Source organism: Ananas comosus, linkage group 17 (genome assembly GCF_001540865.1).
Source record: "Ananas comosus cultivar F153 linkage group 17, ASM154086v1, whole genome shotgun sequence".
Taxonomy (NCBI): domain Eukaryota; kingdom Viridiplantae; phylum Streptophyta; class Magnoliopsida; order Poales; family Bromeliaceae; genus Ananas; species Ananas comosus.
In genome coordinates, this window is record NC_033637.1 from 2,944,861 (window position 1) to 2,963,255 (window position 18,395).

Consider the following 18,395-nt stretch of genomic DNA (forward strand, 5'->3'; position numbering starts at 1 on the left):
CGACAGATCAACCAATCTGGTTTGAGATGCTAGATCACTGTTTCACTTATCCTATACTAATCTCATGTCGTCTCCCAAATCATTCGACTGAACCCCTTTCACTACCATCATGATTAGGAATCTACAAACCATGCGCTGTATAAATAAGTGGTTCACAGTCTTCTCTTCAACTCCACATAGCACACAAACTGTATTTGGTTTTGTTAAAGAAAACATACCGTGATTTGTGTCTCAACTCTCATGATGAATTTTCGTTCAAGTAATGATGGCTTAAGCTTAATTTTAAGTGACCTATCTCCTTTATCAAACACGCATTACACTAAAACAGCACTCTAGAATGTACCACACATAGCAGATTAGATGCTTAAGGCAAATCTTGTTCCTGTTTGGTTAAGCTTTTATTTTGTTGGGATTTAAAGCCGAGGAAGCATTTTAGTTTTGTAATATAAAAGTTTTATTTAGATTTTATTGTAAACATTAATGTTCGGTTTTCTAATAGACATAAATTTGCCTCATATCTACTACTGAAGTAGCATTTTTGCCGAATCACTTAAAAAACCAGATGAGCTTGAAACCTAATAATTTGTGAGATTCGACCCGGATTTTAAAGCATGGCTTTCATATATAAATTTCCTGGTTTTGCTTACTCAGGTTGGTTCGACCTGGACTGGATCTTTGCCGAGTCAGGTTGGATCCGGGTATCGGGTCAATCGACACGGCCCGGACCGACCCAGCTTGGTTAGGTGAATTTGGACCGGGCTTGGCCCGAAAATAGATGTAGTGTTCAAATTGGGGCAGTTTTGGGCCGGCCCAAAATATGGTCCACGTCATTCTTACATCAGCTGGTTCGTCGCACACATCACACACTCAAACGATCCAACCAGAAATCGCCACGTACCCAATATTCTATATTTTATTCATCTGATGGATGAGATTAAATTGCTAGTCACATCAAATGGCTTGTGAAATTATCACACAAAAAGAACTCTGATTACTCAGTCTAGCGTCTTTTCGGAGGGTTTCGACTCGATCCCGAGAGCTCGGGAGGGAGAGCGACGAAGACGAAGGAGGAGAGAGAGAGAGAGAGAGAGAGAGATAGAGGAGAAACCCTAGCCATGGCGACGGAGCTCGAGAGGTTGGAGGGGCTGATCCTCGAAACCATCCTCTCCAAGCTCGACGCGGTGAACGTCGCCGCAGTCGCCGGCGTCAGCACCCGCCTCCACGCCGCCGCTTCCGACGACGCGCTGTGGCGTCGCTTCTGCGCCCGCGACTTCGACCTCCTCGACCCCCTCGACCCCCATGGCGGTCCCTGCCCCTCCTTCAAGGTGATCCCCCCTACAATTTCTCGCTCTCGATCTCCATGCTCGCCCTAGATCCGCCGTTCGCATCGAATGGGTCTGATCTAGGGTTTGTTTTTGTCAATCGATTGGTAATTTAGTTTAGACTTTAGAGTGGTATCAAAGTGGTAGAAATGTATGGAGACCCCCTCAACTATCGCCCCTCTCGAAATAGACGCATCTCCGCAACATTTACCTGTTTCGATTCGAGCTAGTGGCATTTCCTCATTGTTTTGATCTGATAAGTGTGTCTATTGCACAATAAAATTAAAGTGCGAGTCTCACGCGTACTATTGATAATTGGGATATAAAGTGAGAGAAAAGTAGTATGATACCAAATTTTAATGCACCATGTTCCGAACATGGATGTTTTCTAAACATAAAATTTAGATATAGCACGTTTCGGGTTTACCAACTTGTCGATCATTAATTTACTCTAGATAGATCATAACCTTGTCGTGGCTCTTGGATTTTGATTTCATTTTGCAGGCGACATACAAAGCTTGGTTTAAATCTTTTGGTATGTACCCATTACCGCTAGTTAGAAGAGCAAAGCAGTGTTGGTGTTCACTGAGAAGTTGGTTGGCCGAAAACTTTCCTGAGGCAAATAGCACTTTGAACAAGGGTGCTTCGGAAGCTGAAATAAAATTTGCAGAAGAAGAACTTGGTTTTAAGTTTCCTTTGCCTACAAAGGTACTATATCGCTTTTGTAATGGCCAACGGACAATGACGGGCAACAGTTCAGAGAAAAGACGCCTGGCTTCGCTTGGTATTATAGGAGGCTATGAATTTTACGACCACATAGTAAACATGCACTTGTTACCTTTGGAAAGAATAGTCTCCATAACTAAACTACTCACAAAAGAGCTAGATTTCCTGGCCAGAAGAAGATTAATTTTAGTAGGAGCTTCACTGTACTTTCAGAAGTTTGTTCTACTTGACTGTGATAGTGGCCAACTTTTCGTTGGCACCAAGAAATTGATGTTCAATGGTGATATGATGCCATGCGTGCCCAAAGCATTGGTAAGGCTGGCTGATGATACGCCACAAGATGGTCTGCTGCTGTGGTTGGAAGAACATTGCCGGCGTTTACAGAGTGGCATGATTCGAACTCGTGTCTCAAGAAAATTAAGAAGTATCAGTTTGTATCCAGAAGCACCTCCTTCCTGTTCCTTAGCAGTAACTAATGGTGTTCAGGTATGGGCAATCTTATATTCCATAAAGTATTTTTTTAATGTTTGTCATGTCAGAGAAGAAAATCTGCAATGTGAGCAACTTTGTCATTCTCTTTATCTACAGGAATTAATATCGCTGTTAGGACATAAATATACCTTTTGGTCTCATATGCCAAAGGAAAACCTGAACCTCTTCCATCTTATTCAGTCTACCTGTTTTAGTACATCTTGTACTTAATTTCCAATCGATGCAAGTTAGTGCTTTAATGTATGCACAAGCATCAATTTATTTATATTTTAAGAGCTAGTTCAATTCCTCTAGTTTCGACTCAAAACTCATCAGGAATAGCAGGTCATGCAAAGAAACTTGTAAGGAAGCATCTGTCTCATAGATTTCGAAACCATTCAAAAATAAGCTCACCTCACCCCTTTTCGTTTAACCATATGAGCATCCTTGCCAGTGGGATGAAAAAAATGGTGCTTGTAAAGCACCGGTGCATTTTTTGGCTTGTTTCAATTGGTGGCATGAATTCCCACAGTTCATGCTATATTGTGCTTAGCCTTGCTCCCTTCTGTGGCACTAGGATGATGTTCATGGTAAGAATCACCTTTAGTTCAGCATTTGTCGTGTAAATTTATTAATCATTGAGTTGCAGTTACAAATCCTGGTTTTAGGTAGAACAGGATGTTTGCAGAGTGAAACATCGAACATGACCTCTTTTAGATATATTCCTCAGTAATAATTGTCGCAAGTTCTATTAGTTGTATAGGGCTCCTAGACACTAAGGGCGTGTTTGGTTTGAAGTCGGAGTCGGAATCGGAATCGGAATCAAAATAAGCTGGAATCGGAATCGGAATGACTCGTTACCTAATTATGTTTGGTTCATCACCTGAATCTGAATCGGAATAAATCATTCTTATTGTCGGTGTTTAGTTCAGGTGGATATAAAAAACGTAATCAAATTAATATACTAACATTATCCTTATAATATATTAATTTAAATTCAAATTAAAAATTAAATATTAAAAATTTACATCAAAATTTTGAAATAATGTCAAAATTTTAAATATATTTTTATTAAAAAAATTAAACTTTGAAGTTGAGTGGATAATTTAAAATATGAAACTAAATTTTAATTTATTCAAATTCAAACTTTAAAATTACAATTTAAATTTTAATTTGAATTCATAAATTTAATTTAAGTTTGAAATAAAATTTGAATAAAATTTTATATAAATTAAAATTTAATTTAAATTCAAATTCATAAGTTGGATTCGAAATACTTGATTAAATTTTAATTTTTAATTTAAGTTCAAATTAAAATTTAAAATTATATATTTAATTTTTAAATTTTAACTCATATTTTAATTTAAAAAGTTGAAAAAATAAATTTATTCCGAAAAAATATCCATTCCGTCTGGATTCAATTTCCAATCCGACCTCGTAGGCCGGATTGAAAAAAGAGGTGATTGGGGGATTCCCATTCCACTCGGGAATCGGAATCGGAATGGGACTTCCGCGTACCAAACACCCACAAACGGATTCACACATTCTGATTCCGATTCCATGGTGAAAAAGAAGCGAACCAAACACGCCCTAATATTTATTTGATGGACTCCTCATGGATTATAGCACCTTTTTTAAATACTTAATAACAGGTAACATATACCACTACTTTCTTCCAAGTGTAGTTGTCATCATTGTAGCTCTGTAGAGCTAGAAGTTATTGCCTGAAATGAAGACTGTATAATGTTATGCCTCTTTTATATCGTAAGGATTCTTGTTAGTACATAATTCCTGGCTAAACTAGAGGTTATTCTCTGAGATAAATCACCCAACTTGTTTAATAATATGCAACACTCAATATGTGAATGCTTCAAAGTTGAACATATTATCCATTTATATGTTAAATGTTATTTTGTCTTTTCTTCTAATTCACTTTAGTGAGAAACCTCTCCTTTTGCATGTACACCCATTTCCTACGTCAGTCTGCATCATCAGATTATTTTTTGACTCAAAATAGATGCTTTGACTGTAAAGCTCTTATTTCAAGTTTTTCATAAGAGGACCCACCTGTAAATTTTATGCCAAATAACAAACAGTGTATTCAACTGCCTGTTTCCTGAATTCACATGCCTAATATAGTAAATTTTGCAGGTTCGTGCCTCTGCTGTCTTTGTTCCAGAAGCTTCTGATCCTGAAGGAAAGAGTGACAATTATTATTACACCTACTCAATCCGCTTGTCTCTTCTCCCTGAGGGCTGCATGCTAGATGGGACATACTTCTCATGTTGTCAGCTTCATTCTCGTCACTGGATCATTCGTTCCAGAGATAATATAGTTGCTAATGTACAGGGCGAAGGTGTTATTGGAAAGGTCGGCTGTTGCTTTTCTCTAATACCAGCTTAAAGAGACTATTGCCTAGACCTGATCCACCGCATCAGTTATGAACTGCCTAGTGAACCTGCCATTCATATCTGCTCCCATTTTAATCCTCACCACACTGAACTACATTTTTTAAATTTCGTTATTATTTTCTTTACAGTGCTAGGTCTGAAGGTAGTGTTAGGACTACTGGTATAGATCGCAAGGCTGTCCACAGCTGGGTTGGTGGACAAGTTCCGGGCATTTATTTCTCTAGTTTAGCATTGCCGCAATAGTTTCAACACCTTTAATTCTCATATATGTTACTTTGCTATAGTTGATATGCACCAATTGACATCTATCTTCTGCTTTTTGTTCTGCAGTATCCGCTCTTGCAACCTAATGGGGAAGAATTTGTCTATGAGAGTTGCACCCCCTTGCCCGAGGCACCTGGATCTGTTGAGGGCTCTTTCACTTTCGTCCCTGGCAGGTAATCTTTTTAAGAAATGCATATGGATTTGTCATATTTACTGTACACTTCTTGATTATTACTCGTATTTCCATTGATACCTCTATAAAGTTAAATTTTGGGCTTGTGCACTTAAAAATAACCCATACTTGCAAAATGACCATAATATTTATATTTTCATTTGCACCAACGCCCTTTAAATATTGGCAAAAACTTGACACGAAGATTCATTTCTAACTCTTCTATGGTTCTTGGCACAAAATGAGGACAATTTGCCGCTTCAAGGCCTTAACTAACAGTAGAGGGTTTAGTACCAGCAGATATAAGTTCGCACCGAATACTTGCAAATACAATATGTTTTTGAAGGTGTGGACGCAAAACACTGCAGAATGGTGTATATACCAAGGCCCAAGTAGGCCGGGCACGGGTGCTGGAGCACCCGTGCTGGCCCGGCCCGAACTTTTAGAGCCTTGCTGGGCCTCTCCCTTTGAGCCCAACGGCCTGGCACGACACGGTCTGAAAAGGGCTTGGGCAGAGCCACGCGTTCAATCCGGGCCGTGAAGAGGCCCGTGGCCAGGAACGGCTTGCTTGGGCCGTGCTAGTCAGGCCAGCACGTTCCGAACCCCAAGGCCCAAGGCAACTTGGGCGGTCCAATGGACCAAAAACCCTCTAAAATCTTTTTTTGCCCAAAAAAAAAATTTATATATTTTTCAAAAAAATTTAAATGTGTTATTTATAATTATTTTTATAAATTTAAAATTTTTAATCAAAATATTAATTTAAATAAAAATAATTTATTGTTTATTATTTTATATTTTATATTTTTAAAAAAAATAAAAACTTTAAGGGGTGGCCTGGAGCACGACCCAGCCCGGATTTGTAATCAGGCTAGGCCGGCTCCTAGCCTGATTCGGCCCGACTAACGTGAGCCGTGACGTCCTATGTATACACTGTCTCTCTCTCTATATATACCAGTTGAGCATACGTACAAATGCTATACACAGTTTTTAACCATTGGATGGAGGAATGTAAGGTTATGATGATAGTGGTAGGTGGAATAGTATTTGATCCAAGGGCTATTAGTAATGAAGGAGTAGATCCAAGGGCTAGAAACTTAAAAGCACCAATGGTCTGATACTTTTAAAAGTATTCAAGCTCAATTCATATATATATATATATATATATATATTTGAGCTAGAATACTTTCGATAGCAAACGGGCTCCATTGCCATCCATTTATTTTCTATGATAGAGCCTCCAAATCGACTATTGGCACCATTGAACATGGTCTATACCACTTGAAGTGTTTAGAAATCAAATTTGAAATCTTTTTGACATCATTTGCTTAGTGATCAAAGGTTTCAAATTTTGTAATTTTAATGGTCGATACGAGGCGTTTTCTCCTTTAATAGCGTAAAGTTATCCAAATCATTTGAATTTTTGTTAGAAAATTTTTTAAACTATTTAAAACAAAATCTATATTCTTGACCTTGATTATAAGACTCCTATCATCATTTTTTAAAAATATTCATTTTCAGCCGTTCATTTTTGTGTCCACTCGATGGATAAGAGAACAATATAAAAAATGTATGAAATTTGATTTCTAAACACTTCAAGTGGTATAGATTATGTTCAACGGTGCCGATCGTCGATTTGGAGGCTCCATCATCGAAAACAAATGGGTGGCAACGGAGCTCGTTTGCTATTAATAGTATTCTAGCCCAACTCTCTCTCTCTCTCTCTCTATATATATATACATAGAGTAGGTCTTGTGTGCTATTAGGAGCACGGAGGCCTCCGTGCTCCTAAACCGTTTTCGATGATGGAGCTTCCAAATCGATGATCGGCTCCGTTAGACTTAATCTAACATATTTGAAGCATTTAGAAAATAAATTTTGTGATTTTTCAATATCATTTACCTAACGATTGAAAGGGTTCAAAATCAACGGTTGAAAATAAAAATCTCACGAAAATTGGTAATATAGCATTAAAATTTTCGATTAAACATATTAATCTTGTTGTAAATAGTATAAAGAATTTTCTATTAAAATTTCACCTAATTTGAATACTTTTACACCGTTAAACTTGCAAACGGTATACATCAACCATTAAAAATTATTGATTTTGAACTCTTTCAATCGCTAGGATAATGATACCGAAAAATTATAAAAATTATTTTCTAAATAGTTCAAATACGCTAGATTAAGTCTAACGGAGCCGATCGTCGATTCGCAATCTCCATCACCGAGAACAGCTTAGGAGCACCGAGGCCTCCGTGCTCTTAGCAGCACACAAGACCTACTCTATATATATATATATATATATATATATATATATATATATATATATATATATGCATGCAAAAATCCTTTGTATGCATCTTGCAGTTGTTGGTATGTGATTAGTTACATAGTTGTTATCGTCCTCATAATATTATGCCTGTGTCTTTCAGGTTGAGCAAGCCTGAAGGAAGCTTCTTCGATGTAAAAGTGGCGCCCTTCGTTCTCGAAAAACCCGAGTACATATTCTAGCCTTCATATGCGAGGTCTACATGACAGTCTCTTTTGTGGTATTAATTATACATTTGGATTGTGTCTAGTTTGTTGCCTGTGCGAGAGAGTTAATTTAGGGGTCCCAATATTCATAGCAGCTGGACGCCAGTGCTGGACTCCAGCTCTTTTCTCAGCAAGGTTGTAGCCTGTGATGATGCATAGAATAATAATATGCTTGTATAGTTTGATTTTTTTTTTTTCTCTTTCTCCTCTTTTTTTTTTTGTTTGAGGGTCTATGAAGAAGATACACACGTAGGCGTCCACCACTCGTTTTCAATCGTTTTCAATCTGAAATGTGTTTCTAAGTCGGGTTTAATTCAAGAGACGGGCAGTTTTGGGGGAAAAAATTGAAATTAAATAATATACGAACAAGTTATTTTGCTCATGAATCACGAGTCTAATGAATTTCGCACTCAAGTCTGAATCTTTCTGTATTGTCGTCCGTATAAATGCTATTCCCATTTCCTTGCAGGAAACAATGCACGTGTACTTATAGGAGTCAAAGCAATTGTAAAGATTTATAGTAAGTCAAAAATAATTCTAAAAATTTGTAGATGAACGACTTTGTCAATACATAATCCGGTTGAAGAAGAAAAGCCTTCGACATGTAACTTACATTTCATCTCTAGAGAATGGAATCACCGAATGTTAAATCTTGAAATAAGCTGTGTCTCATTCTAATGTTTGCAGTGGATTATGAAGTTGCGGTACATTTTCCACCAACCAGCCAAAAAAATTGTTTCAACACTTGCTCATTAGGAAATAAATACACAAGAAAAAAAGAAAAACTAATTGCCACAGTTCCACCAGCTAAATAGTGGGAATAATTGAAACAACTAAACAGAAGTAGGTATGATCGTATGCATCTCTTTAAGATAAATTTAATCTAACCGCAACATTGAGATTTCATAGTAATAAAGTCCTAGGCCGCCTGAATCGAACTATACCTGAATATAAAGTCATCTTCTCCGGACGGCAGCAGTGTTCGGAGCTCGTTGTGCAGCCGCTTGCTGTGTTGGCGCACCTCCCTGCCCAGGAGCCTGATCCATTGGCATGTTCATGGCTTGTGTCATGACATTCATGACAATGAGACCCAGGGGGATTACATACATCCACTGCATATTGAGATGAAAAGGTGAGTATATTAGCATAAATGATCTATGATTTTCAAAATTAAGTAGTTTCTTCAGTTCACCAGATATAGGTATGAATGTACAAAGACATTCTCTGTTATAGGTCATTTTATAATAGACCCTCCACCTTTTTTTATTTACACCCTTTCTGCCTTTGTTCGGTCTGATTTTGCATTATTATGTAAGCTGAATGGTGGATTTTGTTAAAATTATCTGCACCATTAACTGTTGGTCGTTAACTGTCAGCATGATCCACAAGCTGCGAAGGAGCCATCTACTAACACTTAGGGGGGTATCGTTTAAGAAGAACAAAGATGACAGTCTACATCAAACTGGTCTAGAGTTTAGCAGGTTTCCTTCCTCTTTTACCATATGGATCCACAGATTCCCTACTAAAAATAGTCCATATATTTGGTAAACTGCAAGTCTGCTGCTAGGCTGCTCCCTCACGTAAACATAATAAAGTAAAGATAGCACGCAAAACATTACTCACATATTTAGCCCAGAAAGACTTCTCAGGTGGTTTTACACCTTCACCAAGTTCATTTTCGGCCTCCATCAATTGTTCAGCAAATGTTGGAGTTCTGCAAGCAAGCAGTAAATTCCAAGGGAGATGCTCTATCAATCATTCACGTTTGATTCTAATTCGAATGAGAAAAGAACAAGACGAATGAATCAATGAAAACATTACAAGCAGCAGAAAAATATATTGTTACCTTGGTGCTTGATCACTATTCTTCAGGACAGTGTATGAATTGAATGACCATTTCTCAGGCTGAAATCAAGAACAATGCCAATAATCTTTATCATATTCAAGAAAGAGAACGAAAAGCAAGGTGTGCTGCTATCTCATATATTCATCAATCAACATGCACTTTATACACGCAAAAGACATTCGATTCCTATGCTCATATATTCTAATAGAAATTAAGACTTCATAGGGTAGAGTTAAATGATCTGAATGCCAAGGGCAAACATTGTGTGCTCAATCCAACACAGAATTCCCTTAAAAGTACAAATACAAAATTTGATCACAATCATTTAGTACAAAGGTTACAACTATTAGGCATCACACACAATTTTGCATGACAATGGATCTTTTTCCATTTATAGTGACCTTATATGCACAAAAAGTGCATGCAACTGTAGTTATAAGAAGTTTGATGATAACTTACAAGTTTCAGTAACCGTGGATATTGACATGCTCCAGCAGAACCATAGTTGACAGCCAAAATATTTGCACCCTCCTGTAAAAGATATCATTTACGGGCACAGAATATCAGAAGAAAAGTTATCTCAACAAGTTCCCAGAAAATTAGCAAAAGTAAAAAGAAAATGAATTTCATATTCATCATAGCAAAAAGGCCAACACACTAAGCAGATAAGTTCTACTAGTAAATACACTAGGGCTCTGTCACTCTGTTCTGTGGTCCACTCTGCCCAGCTAAACAAAGCAGATTCTGACAACAACTGCACATCTTCTCAAAGTAAAAACATAAATTTCACCATATCTTAGTACAATCTATAATCATCCTAATATATGACCAGAAAACTTTGTTAGCAAAATGCTCAAACAGCAGTTAACCAAAAAAAAAAAGAAAAAAAAGGGAAGGACAACATCATTGTAATGAGCATTTATACACAAAAAAGCACCATATAGAAAAAATGACGAGTGATTCCAGGACATCTTTTCTACCTGTAGGTCAGGATAGTATCAGTAAGGTAAGAAGTCTGCTATTGTTTTGTTTTTCACATAAATAGGTTTAGGAAATAAGAAATATAATTATAACATGAAAAACGATATTATAATGTGAAAAACCCTGGCAATATAACTGCTCAACGCCTCAACCATGGTAAAATATCATAAGGCAATGACAAAATATCACAACTTCCATCCACAGGTGGAACTGCACAAGAACCTCTTAGTGACTAGAAAGAAAGATAACAGAAAATTACCGTATGAATAACGAAGTGCTCATCCAAACTCTCCCGTGGAATGCACCTCTGAAATAAAAGGAAACCAGCACTCATTATAAGATAAGTATATAATGTTGATGCAATCACATTGAAAGTAGATGCAGTTGTATTAATAATCAACAATGACGTGCATGTAACAGAGGCAATCAATGGGCCTCTGATAAGAATGCAGCTATCTTAGAGAATGGTCTAGTAATTATTACTTTTAACCAAAACAGCTGAGATTACGAATATCAATCAATATCAGTTTTGATCAATTTCTCATTGAACAGCACGAGGTTTTACATTATAGGCCTCCAACTTAGTCAAATGCTAGAGCACAGATCATCAATCTAGTGCACCAGAAAGGGAGGCATATCAAACTCCAATAGGTGTCAGAGAGAGAGAAAACAATGGCAAAATGATATTTAACAGAATCATAGAAAGAGAAAAGATTTCATAATATGAACAATGACATGGCAATCTGTAGAGGATTTCCTAAAAGCAAAGGATGGGTACGGATCAGATAGAGAATGTTTTAATCACTAAATGGATCCCGTCCCTTAGGGTGCATTTGGTTCGCACTATAAAAGATTACTAACAATAAAAAGATGGCCGGGAATCTTATTCCTATTCATCCTATTACTTCGAATGTGGCATTCCCGTGTTTAGTTCATACGGTCATATTATTTAGTCATGTTATTTAAGTTTACAAAAAATATACAATTAATTTATTTATTTCTTTAATTAATTTTAAATAGTGCTACAAAAAATTTCAACATTTTTCTCAAAAAAAAAAAAAAAACAACATCTTTTTAGAAAAAAGGGAGAGAGAGAGAGAGCATAATTAAAGAAATAGGAAGAGAAATATTCTCGAGATTAGAGGGAGTGAGAGAGTTGAGATTTTAGAAAAAGTGGGGGAGAGAGAACTTAGTATAGAGAGAGAAAAAGAATTGAAGTTTAGAGAGAAAAAGATAAGCTTAGAGAGAGATATGAGGTTAGAGTGTAAAGAAAAATAATATCAACTAGCCGGCGGGTAGGGAGAAAGAAAGAGATTAGACATATTATGATTACCCCAATCCATTACTATGAGGATAGCCACTATCCCTTAAGGGAATGGGATTAGTACTTTAGGATGAATCTCATTCTCAAGCAAATCCAATATTACCAACTAAATTACTTAGTGCGTTTAGCCAAATATCGTCATATTTTTTTATTCCTATTGGATTACTAGGAATCTTAAAAAGATAGTGCGAACCAAACGCACCCTTAGTGTTATGTTCTTCACTCTTCACTCTTCAATTATTCAGGCATTAGTGTTATGTTCTTCGCTCTTCACTCTTCAATTATTAGTACGAACTTCAGAACAATTTGATTGAAGTTACAAATCATTTTAACAAATTGAACATTATCAAAGACTGACATGAAAATGCAAGTTCACTTAAGTAGAAATAATCCTTCTCTACTAGTACCATGATAGGAAGTCGTAATTACAATGAAAATAAAACAACCAACTAATGACTCACTTTCTAAATAGCATTAGCATGATAGAGAAAACAACGTAAACAGAATACAAGAGGAACCAACTTACGGCTCTAACGGAGGACATGACATAATCTTTTTCTGTAGGGTTCAACACATTAGATGGCAATCTAACTGTATAGAAGTCGTCGTCCTTCAACAACCGCTGCAACAAGCGAACATTCATAAAATCCCACACTTCCGCATGAGCAGAAAAACTTAAAAAACAACTAATTAAGCATCGGCAAAAGGTCACAACGAATTACTTTGAACGCTTCCTTCTCTGCTTCTGTAAGCGCATTCCTCGTAAATCGGAGCTTAGTAAGAGTCTGCCATCAAAAACAATATATAAGAATGACTAATTGGAAAACCAGTAAGTAATTAACTAAAGGCGAAAATGTACAGAGACCATTCTCAACTAAGTTGATTATTTCATTTGATTGGCACACTCTATTTTTAATTGGTTTGATTACCGCTATTTTCCCAAATGGAATTGAAAATCTGTTAAAATTTACGGCTCCATCCGTTATCAACAGTATACCTAATAATATTCAAAGTTTCTTTAGCTGAACAGGTATTCAGCATAATTATATTCAACTGAATCACTGTCAAATTTTCTAAAATCTCTAATCTAATTGATTTAAAAAATAGCACAAATCAAAAGAATCGAAGGTACATCTCACCTAAACTAAACAACAACTACAAATCAAAGGATGATCACAACATAAAGAGATCGGAGAGATCGAAAAGGAGGGGATTCGGGACGAACCTGGCCACCGTGGCTCCAGGATTTGAGGCGCGCTGTGAAGGTGCCCGCGGAGGAGAAATCGGAGCCTCCGAAGGCGTGCTCGAGCGCGAACTGGATCGCCTTCGAGTCCGAGGAGGAGGAGGCGTCGGGATCGGATCTCCGGCGACTCGGAGAGGGCCGACTAGGGTTTACGTACTCGAGATTGGGGGATCGGAGCCCTTCGAACTCCTCGTCGTCCTCTGGGAGGAGCTCATCGGATTGGAAAGCGTAGGACGAAGACGACGACCATAGTAGGAGTAGGGAGAGGAGGATGAGCGAGAGAGCTCGGGGTCTCTTCATCTCCTCGCGTGGGGACGAGAGAGAAAGAGTCGAGGGAGAAAAGGGCATCGTTTATTACGAGTAATAAACGGGATCGAAGCTCGTGAGGAAGAAAGAGAGCTATTAAGATCAGAACCGTCCATTTTAGCCTTCTCTAGCATCAGCCGTCCGTTTGAATATTTGTTTACGTGGGCCATCATGCCACTATTCAGTAATGGGCCTCCGTACTATCGGCCCAAATTCGAGAACTCATAAAACTCAATGGGAACTATTAAACTTAGGCCGAGGATTGTTGCCCCAACTTTACAAGTGAGACGCGATTATCCCCGTCCATTTCGCTAAGATCCAAGCTTGCTGTGTTGATCGACGGTGGTGATTTATGTCTGGTTTAAACCATAACTCGGGTTTCAGCTAACAAATCGGGTATAGAACTTGTGCGTTGAAGCTGATAAATGTTCATTAGGGCCCTGCATTTATCGACAACATTTCATGCTGTGTTATAATAAGGAACTAAATTCATTCATTTTTCCGAAGCGAGGGGATCAAGTTCCCTACACCATAATAAGGAACATGTATATTTAGAGTTCAAACAAAAATTTTGTAAAATTTAGCCAAGCATTAAATACAGTAGCTTATCATTTGAATCATCATCTTCAGGCCAATATAACTCCAACAACACCGTGCACGAAAATAATCTTCTTTCAGCTTGAAACTGCTGTGATAAGTTGAACAAAATCCCTCTTCCAAAGGTTGATCTCCACACTCCGAACTTGCGGCTCTTGAGATAACCGGGCCTAGGCCTTGAAGTGCACTTACAAAACTCGTATGCTCTGCGCGGAGTTTGCATCAGCTCTTTGACGAATGAACAAAGTGATCTATTCAAATCGGACGCCTGTTAGTACTCGTCAAACAAGTTTCAGCGACCTCCTTTTAGGCTGCAGCAGTACAGAACAAAGTTAAGGACTAATAGCTTCAGCAGATGAATTGATTGACTAATTCCAGATTATATAGTTAAACCAAACCTTGAGCAAAACCATGCGTGTCTTCTGCAAAAGCTTTTCCAGTTACAAATACGCACCGAGTGAATAATCGAGATTTTAGCTACCGTTTTTTCCCTCATTCAGTAGAAGGTCCAGATGAAGATAAACGAGCCAGGCGAAATTGAAAGAGATGGTGCATGTGACGTGCAAAAGTATGCAATAATATACAGCTTTTATGGCCAAGACTACTCGATGTCTGTCTACAACGGGGCAACTAAGAACTGCTGATTTATAAGCCTTTTGAATGGTAATATCAGGTTATAGGGATTATCTTGTCACTCATGGGACAGTTTGGAAACAAAACAGAAGCCAGAGAGATTCCTGTTTCCTTCATTTTGAAACAAATTGTTTCCGAGAGAGATTATTGTAACTACAAAATTTTATTCATCCCATTAGTATATTCTACGAGTTATACAGGGATGCTAAATTAACTTCGTTTTCTGTCATTGTAGAGTAACATACTCATCTACTCTACAACCACAGGTTTCCCACATTACACATCACTATTAAATAGTTTTATCCCTTATAACCAGCCCTGATGAGAGATATTCCGAGCCTCCTACAATTATGTCGCCTCTTGGAACCTCTATTCTATGTCTCGTACTGAAGTTTATTCTGTTATACTTTATCATTTCAAATTAAAGCTAAAGAGAAGAAGAGACTACAACATATGATACAATATGAAGATAATATGCATGTTGGCCAAGTAGGGATATACTCACATATTTCCTATCAACTTCTTCAAGAAACTTCTCGGGGAAATCTATATATTCCTCGCAATCTTTTCTTACTGAAGAGGCGAGCTCACTCTCACCAGCCTGCTCAAGATTCCTGATCAAAATGGTTAAAGTTAGCTTATCTGGATTGCATCCCGAATCCTTCATCAACTTGTACATGTCCATTGCTTTCTCCACCCTATCAACTTGTAGAAAAGCCCCTATCATTTCAGTATACGCCCGAGTATCGGGCTGCAGACCCTCTTCTCTCAACTCGGAAAATAGCTCTTCGGCAGCTTCGATAAGCTTGTTCTTTCCCAACATCAAAATCATATCGCAATATAAAGAAAGGTCCGGTTTATACCACACCTCCTTTTTTATAAATGCAAAGACCTGTAATCCTGATTGAAGATTAGATGAAATGAATGAATATAGGGATAATAGCTCAAAAAAACTAAACTTGTGGGAACCCAAAAAAAAAAGAAGATGTGACTAAAGTAGCATTGTATAAACTTTGTAACAGTTAAATAGTAAAAATCCAGGTAAGCCTAAATTGATGAAACTCGATTTATAACTAATCAAAATATTTTGAACCTACTCTTCCCAATTGACCCTGTTAAAAGATTATTGTGTCTCCAAGAGAACGGTGTTTTCGTATTTTATTTTCAATACTCCCTTTCACAGTGGGGCTCGAGAATTTTTTTATGAAATTCGAACTCAAAACCTCCAATAGGATACCATGTAAAATGATGTGAAATAACCGTTTATCTCTAAAAGCTCAAGCAACCAGGTTATATTTAGTAGATCCATGGTGGCTCCTAATGTAACAGTTGCGCGATCTCTAAATAAAGAATCATTAACATGACACGAAGATATTCGATTGTTACCTACTATATGTTTTTAACTAGAATAAGATCTCAGGTTGAGATACATGAACATCTACATGGGTCACTAAAATGTTCACCTACAATGTTTTGGATTCTAAAGCTTCTACAGCAACAACAACAATCATATGCAGATATTTTAAGCCCTCCTATGTTAGGATTTTCTTAACAATTTAATAACATTCACCAAAGCAACTAATTTTTTTCTCACAACTATGAATTGAAAGTAACACATAGTAATTTAATGCCAAAAAAAAAAAAAAATTGAGGATTTTTTTTTTCCCCTCACTTGAAGGGCGAGCTCCCACTCGTTCTGCCTCCTAAGCTCGGCGAGCACGGCGACGAGATCGCCCTTGAGGAGCCTCCCGAGCTTGCTACGGAAGATCTCCGCCGTCCGATCGAGGGATGACGACGAGGACGACCTGGATGCGAGCTTGAGGGATTGGACGGCTTGGATCGCCTCCGTGGAGAGCACGCGGCCCCTCCACAGCGGCTTCCTCGCCCCGCCGCGTAACCCGCAGCGGATTGGGGATGGTGACGAGGAGAAAGACGAGAAGCTACGAGAAGGGTGTGGAAGCTTCTGGGAGAAGCCGCAGCGGAGGGAAGAAGCCATTAGAGCAGAGGATGCTGCTTGAGTGCTTAAGGCTTCTGACTTATTTGAAGATCATCGTCGCCTATTCGTCCCTTCCTGGGCCATCATGGGCCGAATGACTCGGCCCATGAAAAAGGAACGAATAGGCCCAAATTTGATAGAGACATATTTTTCTTTGTATTCAAGCAGTATACTTGAGAAAAATATTGTTTTATTGCACTTTAGCTACATGCGTAATAATAAAACAAACTATATTTTGTTCTCATACCCAATTCATTTCAAATCTTACTTATCCCCCCACCCCAAGTTTTTTCACCTAGCATGTCAGGTTATTCCCCGGATCCACTCCAAACTGGCTGCAGTAATCCTCATAGTATCCGACGCGTGCCTTCACCGTAGCCGGATTCTTGCCGTCGCACTCGAGCCCGCCGTTGATGGCTCGTATCGTGGCTCCGAATCCCTGCCCGGAGACGATTAGCTGGTGCACATTGTTCATCCAGAACCAGAGCGCGGTCTTGAACGACACGGTCACGTCGTTGGCCACGGTTTCGGGTTTACCGAGGCCGTCGAACCCGATGGAATTCCCCGCCGGACCGTAATTGTAGTTCCAGGAGATTTGAAGCGGGCCACGGCCATAGTACCCCTTTCCTGGGACACAGGGGTACTGGGTGTTAGACGGGTCGCAGTAGTTCTTGGACGGGCCATCAATCTCCTCTATGTAGCAAAAATCTGCATAGCAAATAATAAATCGCAGAATAAGACCATTTTGTATTGTTTCCTATCATGTATAATTAAATAAAAAAGGACCTACAATTACGAAAGTTCCAATTTTAATAAAATTCTATGATGTTGGAGAAGGCGATTTGAATCTGACTTGGGCCCATAGGTCAATTCATGGACACAAGTGAATCATGTGATGGTCAAAAACAATCCAAATTGGAGTGTAATTGTATAACACTATGTTTATTTTGTTAGTGCGCTCTATATTGTAGTTACTTACGTCCGGTCTCGTGCGTGACGTGGGCGAAGAATGCGGCGATCTCGCGCTTGGAATCGTCGACAGTGCCGACACGGCCGAAGCTCGGGTACGCCGCGACCACCGACAGGAACGCGTCGCGCGTGTAGAAACCCCGGCCGACGCACCCGGCTCCGGCCTGCCCGATGATTCCGTCGAAGAACTCCTGCGTCACGACGTCTGCCACGGAGACGTTGTTGGCCGGCGGCGAGGCCTCGCAGGGTCCCTCCTGGCACCCCGCGCCGCAGTAGTCGCTCCCCGTGCCGCAGTAGCCCCACTTGCTGCAGCAGAGGTCGGAGGAGCAGCCACAGTTTTGTGCGGCGGCCGCGCGGGGGCCGGAGAAGAGTAGGGAGAGAGCTAAGAGAGAGAGGAGGGGATGGAACAGTTCCATTTTGTGGTCGTGTGCGTGTTCTCTAATATGAGTTGTGTGATTGAATTTGTTTTGGAAGGGGTATTTATAGTGGGATTGGGGCATGAAAAGTTTGAACAAACCGCGTTGGATTGGATGATGATGGATTGACTTGGACTTGGGCTCCGAAGAGAAATGATGAGACCACAAAATTTTCAATGACCA

The 18,395-nt window shown here is 38.9% G+C and overlaps 4 protein-coding genes across 4 annotated transcripts; 1 reads left to right on the forward strand and 3 right to left on the reverse strand.

The window, feature by feature from the left end:
* On the forward strand, positions 994-8,096 carry LOC109723046 (F-box protein SKIP16). The gene is made up of 5 exons (XM_020251256.1): positions 994-1,325; positions 1,827-2,534; positions 4,671-4,889; positions 5,261-5,367; positions 7,799-8,096. The coding sequence occupies exons 1-5, from the start codon at positions 1,116-1,118 to the stop codon at positions 7,875-7,877; spliced, it is 1,323 nt and encodes a 440-aa protein (XP_020106845.1). The 5' UTR covers positions 994-1,115; the 3' UTR covers positions 7,878-8,096.
* On the reverse strand, positions 8,523-13,860 carry LOC109723047 (ER membrane protein complex subunit 10). The gene is made up of 8 exons (XM_020251257.1): positions 13,278-13,860; positions 12,775-12,837; positions 12,579-12,674; positions 10,988-11,035; positions 10,207-10,278; positions 9,748-9,806; positions 9,525-9,615; positions 8,523-9,013 (listed from the first exon to the last, which is right to left on the reverse strand). Exons 1-8 carry the CDS (start codon positions 13,641-13,643, stop codon positions 8,858-8,860), a joined length of 951 nt encoding a protein of 316 aa, XP_020106846.1. The 5' UTR covers positions 13,644-13,860; the 3' UTR covers positions 8,523-8,857.
* On the reverse strand, positions 14,074-16,953 carry LOC109723049 (pentatricopeptide repeat-containing protein At3g46870-like). Its single transcript, XM_020251259.1, has 3 exons — positions 16,504-16,953; positions 15,337-15,723; positions 14,074-14,509 (listed from the first exon to the last, which is right to left on the reverse strand). Exons 1-3 carry the CDS (start codon positions 16,825-16,827, stop codon positions 14,480-14,482), a joined length of 741 nt encoding a protein of 246 aa, XP_020106848.1. The 5' UTR covers positions 16,828-16,953; the 3' UTR covers positions 14,074-14,479.
* LOC109723048 (chitinase 6) lies at positions 17,008-18,365 on the reverse strand. Its single transcript, XM_020251258.1, has 2 exons — positions 17,807-18,365; positions 17,008-17,535 (listed from the first exon to the last, which is right to left on the reverse strand). Exons 1-2 carry the CDS (start codon positions 18,294-18,296, stop codon positions 17,123-17,125), a joined length of 903 nt encoding a protein of 300 aa, XP_020106847.1. The 5' UTR covers positions 18,297-18,365; the 3' UTR covers positions 17,008-17,122.